The 15413-nt window shown below is 38.5% G+C and overlaps 1 protein-coding gene across 2 annotated transcripts in view; it reads right to left on the reverse strand.

Moving 5' to 3' along the window:
• The window catches only part of UNC13B (unc-13 homolog B), a 279025-nt gene that overhangs the window by 205848 nt on the left and 57764 nt on the right, over window positions 1–15413 (reverse strand). For both annotated transcript variants that reach the window (XM_054519407.2, NM_001132233.3), the window contains 4 exon segments: window positions 9734–9763; window positions 6611–6710; window positions 1964–2081; window positions 721–844 (listed from right to left, as the gene is read on the reverse strand). In XM_054519407.2, coding sequence (XP_054375382.2) covers window positions 721–844; window positions 1964–2081; window positions 6611–6710; window positions 9734–9763 — 372 coding nt within the window.

The following is a 15413-nucleotide window of genomic DNA, read 5'->3' on the forward strand; positions in this document are numbered from 1 at the left end:
TAAATTATGGTAGAGGCATCTGTTCAGATGAATAAGATAGATCTTAAAGTATAACATGGAGCGATGTTCAGGATAAATGTCTAAGCAGTTTGTAAAACACTATATATCAGCAAATACATATTACATAGGGTATGATCCAAATTTTGCCAAAATAAGTTTCTGGAAAATAAATACCATGTGTCTAAACCAAAATACAAGAATGTTAACAGTGGTTTCACACTGGGGAATGCAAAGAAGATTAAAGGAACTGGGAAAATAAACTTTTAACTTTATCCATGTACATTTCCTTACTATTTGAATTTTTATCATGAGCATGTATTGTGATTTAATTTACATTTTAAATTATTATTCTATTTATCAGTGCTATTTAATACTTAACAAATCAGAAGGTATATATAGTCACTTCAAGACAATAAATGTTTATTTTCAAAATAATAAATCTAACAAGCAAATATTTCATAAGTCATTATAATAAATAGTCACAGAAAATTAAATGAGTTGAAGAGAATGCTTTTTAGTGTAGATTCTTTAATGAGCACTATTCTATATTCTACTTTGCACCATTCCCTGGGTGAAGTGTTATGAGAAAGACAGTGAATGAAGACAGAATATCCTCAAAGGAGATGGCTGAGGTGATGAAATATACATTAATGAAACAACTAGCAAACAATTCCAAACAATATGGTAAAAATTGTTAAATAGTTTTAAAATTTTACTCACCAAAAGGCAACTCAAATCTTGTATCAAGCAAAATTTTATGAGGAGTTGGGTTTCTAGTTCCACAGATCTCATCGTCTTTCATTAACGTCTCTGCCTCCAATGTGGACCATTCCCCAGGCCCTTCCTAGGAAACAAAGATCTAAGATTAAAGTTTAATCTTTCTTGGCTCCCTCTTAGTTCAAGAGTCAGGTTTTTTTCTCTGAAGTTCCTTGTTTGAGCTTCTGAGGGCCATTCACATCCTGATAAGGCAAACATACCACTGTCACCACCTGCCTCCACTGCATGTGGCTTCTGTTTTCCCTCTTTGGTGGGGAGAGCAGCTTTCACTGTGCTCAGCTCTGCAGATCTAACAAGGACAGAATGTCTGGAGTACCATACTCTAAAACTAAGTACCTCTGTGGATCAATATTTAACCTGCACAGTTCTTAATGACTGTATCACTGTTTCTAGTCAGTAAAAAGCTACTAACATTGCTGGCTAAATAGGATTGAACTGGGGCAGCAATGAAAATGAACTGCCCATCTGCCTGGGGAGTAAAGACTTAGCTAGAACTAAAAGAAATACGGAAAATAGAGGCAATTTCAACTTCCCCACTCCCAGAGAAAACTCATGGTCCATGTTAACACCAAATAGGAATATAACAGATTTTGTCCAGGTCCAAAGTGGGGAAATGATGCTGAGTTATGGTCTAGTCTAGGAAAGTGAGGCAAGAGTTCAATCCTAGAAATAACGCATAGAGACAGTGTGAATACAAATTGCCAAGCCTGGTAGTTCCTTAAACTCTGTCAGGCTTACATGCAGAAGAAGGGCACTGAAAACTAGTTCCTTGGAGATTTGGTAACTCAAAGAAACAAAGCAGAGAATAGCCAGCCAGCTGGCTAAGGAAGTTTAATGGGACTCCTCCCAGGGCAGTGACTTAGAGGAGAACACAGAAACCACAAGTACCCTAAGTAAACACACACACCAACACACACATACCTCAGAAGGGGCTATCTACCTGATAAGGCTGAAGAGGTCCTCTGGAGCCTGTGAGTTCAGTCACAGGACACAGGGTAGGTCAGACTTAAATAAAATCATCTGAACCTTCAGGTGAAGTTAGGAACAGGCAGGTTGCATGCCCTCTAATTAGAAAGGGGGAATAATAATCCAAGATGCATGGATGAATATTAGCTAAAGTGGAGCTAGCATGGGGAGAAGCATGGGCTGGGAACCATACTTCCAAACAGAAAATGCAATGACTGACCTCATCCGACTGACGAATAGTCTTCAGCGCAATCCACACAGTCCCCACCATGGTGTCCCAGATCAGTCCTTTGTTCCATACCTCCACACTTAGACCCAGGTCCAGGCGACTAATCTCACTAAGGGAAAGAGGAAAGCCCTTTGAGGAAAGCTAGACAATATGAAAGAAACAACTACATCTCCTGTTTTGCTAAACTTTGAATGCTTTCTCACCAGGATCCTGTCTTCAGGAAAAATAAAAATTTCCCAGAATGCCACGACCATTTTTAGGCTCCAAGAAACCTGTATAAGGTATCCATAGAAAACTGCCTTTGTTACAGTTAAATAAGTTCCAGAGACCTGCTGCTATACCACATAGTGCCTCCAGTTAGCAATAAGGTATTGTGCACCTCAAAATTTAAGACAGTAGATTTCATATTAAATGCTCTTAACACACACATACAACAAAAAAAAGGGGACACAAGTAAACTTTTAGAGGTGATAAATATATTTACTACCTTGATTATGGTGATGGTAACACAAGTATATACATGTCTAAATTGTATACATTAATTATCTACAGTTGTTTATATCCCAATTAAACCTCAGCGGGGATGGGGGGCGGGAAAAGAAAGAAAAATGCCTTTGTCTATCCATTCTTTCTGCTTTGGAGATACAATCATAATTAGACTAATGCAGTTTCACACAATATGAGGCCAAGTAATAAGGACATTATTGCCAGGCCTGCCTGCCAATTTCCACCATAGGCAACAGTTCTATACGTTTTATTGTTAACTAACACTGCTTCAACTTAAACTACACATTGTATACAGGAAACTTTTAGGAAAGGTAAGTCTACTTTACAAGATTTATAAGGCCGGGCATGGTGGCTCAAGCCCGTAATCCCAGCACTTTGGGAGGTGCACGGATCACCTGAGGTCAGGAGTTTGAGACCAGTTTGGCCAACGTGGCAAACCCTGTCTCTACTAAAAATACAAAAATTAGCTGGGCATGGTGGCGCACGCCTGTAATCCCAGCTACTTGGGAGGCTGAGGCACAAGAATCACTTGAACCCAGGAGGCAGAGCCAAGATCATGCCACTGCACCCCAGCCTGGGTGACAGAGCCAGACTCCATCCCCACCAAAAAAGCCAGGGGGAGGGGGGGATTTATGAAAGGGAGTCCAGGTAGAAGTAGGGTCCCTGAGAACATATAAGTTTGATAGGAACATGTGGTCATAGGCAAGTGAGGGGCTCTAGAGTGTGCTAGTTCACACCACTCAGTCCCTGGAGACTCATTAATCATTATTAAGCTAGGCACTGTCACTTATAAGCAAAACTATTACCATGGGATAATGATAAATATAATGATTTTCCTATAATAATAACCAGGGGAAAAAATTCGAAAAGAAATCATTCCATAAAGAGCCAGATAAGCACTATTTAAAAGCAGTATCATACACGGTTGAATATCTGCTTGGAAGGACTAACTCAAACATAATCCCAGTCTTAAACTAGAATACGCAAATAGTACTTGTGTTAATGCTAAAAACGTTCTCCAGAAAGCTCTTATTGAAACACAAGGTTACTTGAGGGGTAATCCAAGAAAGATGAGAAAAGACCAATTCCAGCAGAGAAAGCAGAAAGGCATTCTCAGGAAAACAACAGCTATATATCACAAGTAGAAGCTTCAAGTTTGTACTTTAGAGAAAGTTGGGATCCCTGTTGTGCTATAAAATAAATGTTCTCAGATTCACAAGTCTGAGATACAGAATGACAGCCACAGAATTCATGTCAGGTGTTGAAAATGAATAAAGCAAAGAAAATTTGTCCCTTTTATATAAATATAATACAGCATAGAATGTACTGAGTTAATTTATTCATTTAATTAGCATTTCCTGAGCACTTACAAGACATACGACTTGGTGCTTTGGAGAAGAAACATATAGGACTCAGTTTTTGTGTCCAAAAACTTCTAAGCTATCTGGAGAGCTGTTCAGAGCCACAAAGTAGATGAATAAGCCTAGCCACTAAGTTACAGTGTTCACAGTGTAGAAACTAAGCTTTTTGTCACATAATTTAATTCAGCCTAATTAACCAATTAGTCTTGGAAAATATATGCGACATCCTCAAATCCCTTGGACTTATCTGTCACTTGAATATGGAATCGAAAAATTGCTTGGGCCAGGTGCAATGGCTCATGCCTGTAATCCCAATATGTTGGGAGGCTGAGGTGGGAAGATCACTTGAGCCCAGGAGTTTGAGACCAGCCTGGACAACATGGCAAAACCTAGTGTCTCCTAAAAAAATTTTTCTTAATTAGCTAGACATGGTGGCATGTGTCTGTAGTCCCAGTTACTCAGGAGGCTGAGGCAGGAAAATCATTTGAGCCCAGGAGATCAAGGCTGCAGTGAGCCAAGATGGTGCCACTGCACTCCAGCCTGGGCAACAGAGTGAGACCCTGTCCCACAAAATAAAGAAAAAAAGAAAAATTGCTTGGGGATACATATATAATATTCCCAAATCAACTCCCAAATAGCATCTCAAGCCAACAGACAGAAGAAATAGCCAGAGGTCTTCAACAGCTTGACTTGAACAGATAAAGAAGAAAATCTGCTCTTCAGAGAACTCTCCAGGGAGAAGGCCCAAACAATGAGTATATATTCTATAAGAAGCTTCTCATCTCACCTACATTTGCTCAGCAGGTCCAGCTAAGAGAGGTCTGAGAGCTCTATTTATGCTTCATACCCAGGACCCTAGGGAAGTTTCTTCTCTGTTAATTCAATCAACAATATACATAAACATGTGTATAGCAGACTCTGGGCTACACAAATGCACACAAATAGTGAAGATGCCCACCTTACCCTTAAGAAATGAACAATCTAATCCTAAAAACAAGATATGAAAGTATTAAAAAAAAATAATATAAGAAATACCAAAACGAATATTAGATACTGCCACATAATACATCATGGAGAAGGAAAAACGAGAACGGGAGATAGGAAACCAGCACTGGAGATTCCGGTGACAAAAGGACAGGGTAGTAGACTAAGTTCTGCAAGGAGTGAACCAAAAAAAATAAGTAAATAAATAAAATAGGACAGGATAGGAGGAATAAGGAGTAGGAAGAGCAGAAAAGTAGAGCAAGTAGCTAATAAAACCCACGTGTAAAAGAAGAGAGGGCAAAATTCACACAGCATCTCAACGTGGGAGACAGGAAGAAAATTCACACATATCACAGCAGGGTCGAAAGGGGAAGTGCTATGGGAAATTGGAAAATAAACACGTAAGAATAACGCTAGCTATGCTGATGAGAGGCTGCAGAAGATCACTCTGCCTCACATGATGGGAACAGTTATAACTGGAAATTATGGTTATAGCCAACTGGAAGTGCTAGGTTTATAAACCATAGCCAGGACTATGGCTAACATACTGGTATGGAAACAGACTTGCATAAACCATTTGTAGCTGACTCTGTACACTGCATGTGTAAAGAAGGAAACAGGTGCTCTCAGTCTCATATCACTGTCACTGAGAGAGGGAATAAATGAGGCTTATATAATCTTGAGAGAGAAGCAACCAGTGAGAAAGAAACATGACACCATTGGCCTCCTTCTCTTTGAAGCCCAGTTCTCCCTCAGCTTCCAGGACACCATTATCTCCTGGCTCTCCTACCTCTCTGTTCAATCCTTTTTAGTTCCCTCTGTCCCCTCATTAAATGCTGCCACTCTCCAGCTTCTACCCCAGTCCCTTTTCTCACCATACACATTCTCTCCCTAAGCTTTCTCATCTTCACCTATGGCTTCAACTGACCAAAACATTTCTCCAAAGCAGACTTCTTCCCTGAGTGCCAGCTTTAGGTTTCTAACTATCTTCTGTACCTCCAACTCCCAAAAAAAAAACAAGCATAATCTTCTGAGAAAGGAAGACCTTTACAGATAAGGAAACTAGTGCCCTATGAAGCTAAATGATTTGCCCAGTCCTTCAATATATTCTATACTTTTCTCCCCTTTTGTAGAACAGGAACAAAAAAATCCTGAAACTAAAGGGGACAAAAGAAAGAAATAACAAGTTTTTAAGCCAAAGTTTAATTAAAATCATAATATACTAAACTTTGTCATACACGAGAAATTCTACTAATATTTATTCATTTTAATTAATTGAATATAGGACATTTTACTCCATAAAGCAAAAGGTTTATAAGCACAGAAATCTTCAGCCTCTAAAACAGATGACTGAGGTACACATGAAGATACAGTCTCTCACATGCATGGCCACATTCCTTCAAAGAGCCTTCTGAGAATCAAAGAAAGATGAAGTTATGTTTAATGTCATGCTAAGTCTGTTGTACTCTATTCTAATTCTGACCACTGAGAAAATCTGCCTATGTAGTTTTTCACCAACATAAATCAATTGGGAGTTTACCTGTATTATCATTCATCTCTAAGAACAAATTACGAATCCACGAGAAAACAAAACTGCAGTTGTGCTTCATGTACCATGAACCTCACTTATTTCTATAACTCCACAGTTTTCAAAAGAGTATTTAACAGTGCCAGTACATTTTATAAATCTCAAAAATACACAAAATCTTCTAATTGTTTCATCCAGTGCAATTCCCTTAAAAAGATTATGAAATATGTAGGCACGCTGCTGCTGCAAACTACTTACAACATGAAATCCTGTTCCCAGGAAGGCTGATCACCACGAACTGCTACAGTTGTGCTCTTCACATTCTGTACTTTCAGGGTCACATATGTGTTAAATTTATCTTTGAAAAAATACAAAATGGAGACAATACTTAGTGCTCAGATTGTTACCCATCTCACAAAGCCCTTGGAATTAAGCAATATAGAAATTAAAGTATTACATATGCAGGAAAAAATTAAGCTATATTGTACAATATAGCCTCATTCAAGACATAGCAGAGTTGCCAAAATTATAAAACTATGTACTATCTTCAAGAGCATAATCTAAATTACTATTTTTTTAATTTTAAGAAATTTTATATATGACCCAACAGATATGCATACACACACACTCAAAGTGAAACAGATTCATGAATGCCAAGATATGATACATTGATATTTCCTGTTCTAATTTATTTAATCTATTACAATGTTAATCCTAACCTACTATGTTAATTATATAGCCCACTTGCCGTCTGGGGGGAAAAATCCAAATCGAATTGATCTACTAGGAAAGATAAGGTACATAAATTTAATAAAATGTAGAAAGAGATACATACCAGAAGGAAAAAAGAAACAGTGATAAAGAACTGCAGAGCTGTTAACAGGGACAAAAATTAAGGAAAAATCTTCACAAAGAAATTAGATTTCAAGCTCGATCTACTCAGTTTGGCCTAAAGCACAAGTTACATAAAAAGAAATCTTTTTTTTTTTTTTTTTTTGAGACAGAGTCTTGCTGTGTCACTGAGACCAGAATGCAGTGGCATGATCTTGGCTCACTGCAACCTCCACCTACCAGGTTCAAGCAATTCTCATGCCTCAGCTACCCAGGTAGCTGGGATTATAGGTGTGTGCCACCATGCCCAGCTAACCTTTGTATTTTTAGTAGAGATGAGGTTTCACCATGTTGGCCAGGCTGGTCTCAAATGCCTGACCTCAAGTGATCTACCCATCTTGGCCTCCAAAACTGCTGGGATTACAAGCATGAGCAACCACGCCCAGCCAAAAAAGAAATATTATCACAGAGTTGAGAAAAGGAAATTTTCTAACCTGAGAGTTGAGTACCAAACAAGTTGATTGCTAAACAAAGGTGGTGGCCTGAAACTTCAAACTCAGGCGTCTCACCCAATTCTTACTACAGCACATTTGGCACTCGCCTCACTACATCCACGTCAGCCATGATTAGGGGCACTGAATTGAGGGTTTGCTTTTCTATGTAAGAAATTAATCCTAATGTTATACAATGAAAAAATAGCAAACTATCACTTTGACTCATCAAATTGGCAAACATTGCTTAACATGATTACCTAATGTTACAGAAGATATGAGAAAATGGAACCCGTCATACACTTTCGGCTGAAGGTAAGTCTTTCTTTTAAATATCATTTAAAATGGTGTGGTTTTATACTTATCAACATGGAAAATTTATAATTATATTAAAGATATATGAGGATAAAAGCCCATACAAGGGGAATCTCCATCCATATCCAGTAGTAGTAGTGCAGTAGGCCACTGAGCTATGTTTTATATCACATTATTTTGTACTCCACCCCAACATCCAATCACACACAGCTGACCAGACCAAGAGTAAATAACCCAAGAGCAGCCAATCCATGAGCTGGCCAAAAGCTGAAACAAACCTGATTCCCTCTCAAAAGATTTTAAATAGGGTAAAAGGATAAATATTGACAACTGGTGGTTGGTGCTGAAGCTAAAAGGAAGGGGTATATTGAGGCAGCTATTATGGGTGCAAGATGGGTAAGCATAGAAAACCAGCTGGGAGAGAAACAACAGAGCAGATTCTCAGAAAAAAAGAGCCAGCAAAGACAGAAAGATAATAACCTTTAAAACAAGAAACTGCTCAGAAACTGCTTTCATTACTGTTGCACCCAAGGTCCAGTTTTCAGGTTTTCCTGAGTTCTCAAGCATATTCATATATTTCCAGTAATGCTCCAGCTCCCCTCCCTCCTTCCCCAGCAGTAACCAGAGGAAATCTTCCTAATGTGACAATCAAAATTGAGGAAATGCATATTAAAATAAGGAAATACCATTTTTAATCTTCAGATGGACAGAGATTTTAAAGTTTCATATCGAATGTTGATAAGGATTTGGGAAAATAAATGTTCATAAACTTTTGGTCTCAGTATATACAGTAAAAACTTGCAGGAGAACAATTTGGCAGGAGTTATCAAATTTTTAAAAATATATATATACTTTTGAACCAGCAATTCTACTTCTGAATCTAGTACATAGACACATTTGCAAAAGCAAGCAATGAGAAGTGCACAAGAACATTTATTATTTGTAATAGCAAAAATTTGGGAACCTAAATATTAATCAAGTATTAATCAATCAGGGACCTATTAGGGTACAAATCTACAACAAAATTCTGTACAGCACCTTAAAAGAATGAACCAGACACACACATACACACACACACACATACACTTTCATGATGTGTTGCTGGGGGGAAAAGCAGGTTGCATAAGATATGTTTCACACGGTCTATTTGAATATTTTAAATTTTAAGAAATTTTATATATGACCCAATAGATACATATACACATATTCTCAAGCTGAAACAGGTTCATGAACTGCAAGACATGATACATTGATATTTCAATATTTATCCACTACACACTGGGGCCTGTCGTGGGGTGGGGGACTGGGGGAGGGATAGCATTAGGAGAAATACCTAATGTAAATGACGAGTTAATGGGTGCAGCAAATCAACATGGCACATGTATACCTATGTAACAAACCTGCACGCTGTGCACATGTACCCTAGAACTTAAAGTAAAAAAAAAAATTGTTTCCACTAATTGTCAATATTTATCCTTTTACACTATTTCAGACTTTTTTCCGAGAAAAAGTCGGAAAAGGTATATCAAAACCTCTAAATGTATAGTTATTATTGCGAAGTAGAATTGGGTTAGCCAAGAGGTAAGAAAACTAATTTTTCACTAGATCAATGATTTCATGAATTAATTTAGTGAAGTAATGAATTAAATTACTGAATTTGATCAATGAATTCATAATTTTTTTAAATTGTTTTGAAATAACAGCAAATACAAGAGGAAAAGACATAATAGAAGGCTGGCCTTACCTGGTGAACCCTGGAATTTGGCCCTTTTAACTGCAAGAGAAAAAAGAGGATACCATGAAGAATGTTTCCAAGTTCATTTTACTTAAGCAACATTTATTAGGCACTACGTACCAATGTTAGAGTTAGGTTTAGATTGTTAAATCTAAACCTGGAGAAAAAAAGCTGAGACTTCTGATCAAAACTTGAAAGGCAAAGAGTCAGACGAGCCCTTAAAAGTCAATCTAATCTCATATCCAGTGCAAAAATCTCTGTTCCAGGCTCCTGACAACAAGGTGGAGAGATCTAAGTTACTCCTGTGGCAGGCAGCCAGTTTCATGTGAGATATCTTCTGAAAGTTTAAGTTACAAATGTTCCTTATTTAAAACCCAGCATAGAAATCCCCTCTATTCTGTTCACACCAAAAGAAGAGCATAACAGGCCAGATCTAGATAATAACCCTTATAACAAGAATGAGAAATAACCTCTTTCTGAAAATAAGCAGATAGTAAGAGGAGCTCCTGTCAATGTAATCACAAAGCGCTGTTTCCAAAGGCAGTAGAGAACTACACAGGAAAGAATCCCACACTGGAGTGCACATGCCAACTCCTGGGAAAGGTCAAAGACCATACATGCAGGAAAACTGCTAAATCTCAGAAAGCACCAAGTAGCTATCAAAGAAGATTAGAGCTACGTGCCACAGGAGAAAAAAAGATAAAGAAAACCCTAAAACACAAAACCTGGAAAGGAAGCTTAAGAGTCTAGGTCTGCCATTCTCCTTATCCTGCATTACTACTGAAAGCTTCACCTTAACTAACATCCAAGTCTTGCTTAACACTTCTAAGAGATTGGTCATTCTGTACCTTTCACATGTTCTCTCCATTTTCAGACAGGATTTTACTAAAATCTATTCTTTTTATTGAAACAAAGTCTATCTCTCACTGGAGACTACCTTTTGTAGTCCCATTTCAGTTCAAATCCTCTTCCCAACTGGTGTTCTTTTACATAAATGTGTAGAAAGTACATACACATCTCTCTGAATGGCCTGGCTAAAGCTACCTTAAAAAGATTAAGCTCTGCAATTACTAATTGGTCAATAAGCACAAATTTGCCATTATGCTAGTCAACGATATAGTGATAATAATGGTTCTGTGATGTGACACTGTATTGAGTGTCACTTGATTGCATGTGAAGGATGCAAAGTATTGTTCCTGGCTGTGTCTGTAAGGGTGTTGCCAAAGGAGATTAATGTTTCAGTTAGTGGACTGGGAGAGACAGACCTACCCTCGACCTGGGTGGGTACCATTTAATCAGCTGCCAGCACAACTAGGATAAAAGCAGGCAGAGGAACGTGGAAGAGGAAGACAGACCTGAGTCTTCTGGCCTCCATCTTTCTCCTATGCTGGATGATTCCTGCCCTTGAACATCAGACTCCAAGTTCTTCAGCTTTTGGACTCTTGGTCTTACACCTGCGCTTTGCCAGGGGCTCTCGGGCCTTTGACCACAGGTGAAGGCTGCACTGTCGGCTTCCCTACTTTTGAGGTTTTGGGACTCGGACTGGCTTCCCAGCTCCGCAGTTTGCAGATGGCCTAGTGTGGGACTTCGCCTTGTGATGATATGAGTCAATTCTCATAATAAACTCTCATATATAGATATGTGTGTGTATGCATATATGTATATGTGCGCACACACACACACACACACACACCCCCATCAGTTCTGTCCCTTTAGAGAACCTTGACTAACACAAGTTCTTTCTGGGGGCAGAGGGAGCCTTGCAATCTACCAGGGCAGTGGAATTTCAAGCTTGAGCATACATTAGAATCACCTGAGGGCTGTTAAAGCACAGAATGCTGGGCCACATCACCTTGGTTTCTAGACTCAGTGGAGTGCAGCAGGGCCTGTGAAACTGTATTTCTAACAAGTTCCCATGTGATGTTACTGGCATTTACTGGCTAAAGAACAGGGATGCTGGTAAACATTCTACAGTATGCAGGACAGTTCTCCAGAGCAAAACCTAGCCTATCCTGCCACCAGTGCCACCCATCACTGCATGCCATCTGGAGGTCTAGGGACTAGCTTATCAAGCCTGCTGCCACCACTAAAAGCCACACATGCTGCTGAGTGGTGCAAGGACTGGCACACCACTGCTACCACCACTGTCAACTCCTCACACGTTACCCAGGGGATCCAAGGACCCACCCACTTGGTCGGCCACTGGCACTGCCAGCACCCAAGCATACCACCTGGAGGCCCAAGGGAGCTCAAAGACTGGCATTCCTAGAATGCCACTGCTACTACTGATTCCAGAGGACCAGCCCATCTGGCATATCAGTCCCCAGCAAAGTCTTGTCACAGCCTCCACCAACAATTACAGCCTACACCACTGAGAAGCCAGGAAACTAGTCTGAGTAAAGGTGAAGAAATCATACGGAGACTACACTACTGTACCCACCCAGAATCAAAGCCAAAACACCTTTCCCCAGCAACAATATAGATACATCTACAGAAAAAAAGTCTTTCCCTAAAAAAGCCAATCCATAACATTAAAAGAAGGAATTGTTATAACACATACACAAATATCAATATAAGAAGAAAAGAAACATTCAGCCGGGCATGGTGGCTCACACCTGTAATCCCAGCACTTTGAGAGGCCGAGGTGGGTGGATCACTTAAGGAGTTCGAGACCAGCTTGGCCAACATGGGAAACCCCATCTCTACTAAAAATACAAAAATTAGCTGGGTGTAGTGGCGCATGCCTGTCATCCTAGCTACTCGGGGGGCTGGGGTGGGAGACTCGCTTGAGCCTGGGAGGCAGAGGTTGAAGTGAGCTGAGATAGCACCACCGCACTCCAGCCTGGGTGACAGAGTGAGACCCTGTCTCAAAACAACAACAACAACAAACAAGCACACAATAAACATGGGTTCTTCTTGTCTTTTTCCAGTTCTTAGAGGAAAGGCTTTCAGCTTTTCCCCATTCAGTAGGATGTAAGCTATGGGTTTGTCACATATGGCCTTTACTGTGTTGAGGTATGTTCCTTTAATGTGTAATTTTTTGAGAGTTTTTTTTTTTTATGATGAAGGGATGTTGAATTTTATCAAACGCATTTTCTATGTCTATTGAGATGATCTTACAGTTTTTGTCCTTCATTCTGTTGATGTGATATATTGCATTTATTGATTTGCATACGTGGAACCATCGTTGCATCCCTGGGATAAATCCCCCTTGATCATGGTATATTATCTTTTTGATACATTACTTGATTTGGTTTGCTAGTATTTTGTTGACGATTTTTGCATCTGTGTTTATCAGGAGTATTTGCCTTTAGTTTTATTTTTTTGTTCTGCCATCATCTGGCTTAGTAGACAATGCCCCACTTTCACAACTCTCATTCAACTTAGTACTGGGAGTCCTAGCCAGAGCAATCAGGCAAGAGAAAGAAATCCAAGGCAACCACACTGGAAAAGAGGAAGCCAAATTGTCCCTCTTTGCACATGACATGATCTTATATATAGAAAAACCTAAAGACTCCACTGTTTGTTTTTAACTCTTAGATCTGATCAATAAATTCAGTAAAGCTGCATAATACAAAATCAACTACAAAAATCAGTAATAATAAACTAACTGAAAAAGAAATAAAAAAAGTACTCACATCTACAATTGCTACAAAAAAATATTCAATACCTGGGAATAAATTTAACCAAGGGTGAAAGACCTCTACAACAAAAATAACAAAACACTGATGAGAGGAATTGAAGAGAATACAAACAAATGGAAAAACGTACTATGCAAATAGGCTCTAACAATATTGTTAAAATGACTGTATTATCCAAAGCAATCTACAGATTAAATGCAATCCCTATCAAAATACCAATGTATTATTCAGAGAAATAGAAACAACAACCCTAAAATTCATATAAACCACAAAAGACCCTGGATAGTCAAAGCAATGCTGAGCAAAATGGACAAAGCTGGAGGTATCATGCCATCTGACTTCAAAATACACCATAAAGCTATAGTAACCAAAACAGGTTACTACTGGTATAAAAACTGAGACACAAGCCAATGGAATAGAATGGAGAACCCAGAAATAAATCCATGTATTTACAGCCAATTGATTTTTCAACAAACGTACCAGAAAAACACAGAGGAGAGAATAATATCTTCAATAAATGGTGTTGGGAAAACTGAATATCCATATTACAGAAGAATGAAACTGGGCACCTATCACAAAAATCAACTCAAAATGAATTCAAGAGTTAAACATAAGACCCAAAACTATAAAACTACTAGAAGAAAACAGGGAAACACTTCAGGACATTAGTCTAGTCAAAGATTTTATGGCTAAGATTTCAAATGCATAGAAATAAATAAAAATAGACAAATGGGACCCTATAAAACTAAAAAGCCTTTGCACAGCAAAAGTAACAATCAATAAAGAGACAAACTACAGAATGGGAGACAATATTTGCAAACTACTCATCCAACAAGGGACTAATATCCAGAATATATAAGGAACTCAAATCAAGAGCAAAAAAAAAAAAAAATCCCATTAAAAAGTGGACAAAGGATCTGAATAGACATTTCTCAAAAGAATGGCCAACATGTATATGAAAAAAATGCTCAAGAATACTAATCATCAGGAAAATTAAAATCAAAACCACAGTGAGCTTTCATCTCACCCCAGTTAGAATGGCTATCACCAAAACCACAAAATATAACAGATGCTGGCCTGGATGGAGAGAAAAGAGAACTCATATACACTGTGGACAGGAACATGAATTAGTACAGCCCTTATGGAAAACAGTATGGAGGTTTCCCAAAAAACTAAAAACAGAACTACCACATGATCCAGCAATCCCATTACTGGGTATTTATCCAAAGGAAAGGATGTCAGTATGTCAAAGGGATATTAGCATCCCCATGTTTACTGCAACACTATTCATGATAGCCAAGATATAGAATTAACCTAAGTGTCAATCAACAAATAAATGAAGAAAATGTGGTATATATACACAATGGAATACTATTCAGCCATAAAAAGAATGAAACCCTGTCATTTGCAGCAACATGGATGGAACTGGATAGCATCATGTTAAGTGAAATAAGCTAGGCACAGAAAAACAAATTTTGCATGTTCTCACTCATGTGACAGCTAAAATAAAGGAGATCTCCTGGAGGCAGAGAGTAGAATGATGGCTACCAGATGCTGGGAAGGGGGAGAAGGGCGGTGAAGAGAGGTTGGTTAATGCGTACATACAGTTATATTGAAGGAATACATTGTAGTGTGTGATCACAGACTGGGGTGATTATAGTTATCAATAATTTGCATATTTCAAAATAGCTAGAAGAAAAGATTTGAAATGTTCCCAACACAAAGAATTGATAAACATTTTAGGTGATGGATATCCTAAATACCCTGCGTTGATCATTATAGATTGTATGCATGTACAGAAATATCACATGTACCTCATAAATATGTACAGTTATTATGTATCCAAAAAATGGCCTTCCCATCTGGCCCCCAAAAGATGGTATACAAGCATGAACCATCTTATCTTTCTCTGAGTATTTATATCCTTGCTTGACTCCCATGCGTACATGTGCATGTAATAATAAAATTTATATGTATTTTTTCCTGTTTAAAAAATGCTATCTACAACAGCATCCCCCCAAAATATTAAATTCTTGGAATAGATTTAA

Source organism: Pongo abelii, chromosome 13, assembly GCF_028885655.2.
Source record: "Pongo abelii isolate AG06213 chromosome 13, NHGRI_mPonAbe1-v2.0_pri, whole genome shotgun sequence".
Taxonomy (NCBI): domain Eukaryota; kingdom Metazoa; phylum Chordata; class Mammalia; order Primates; family Hominidae; genus Pongo; species Pongo abelii.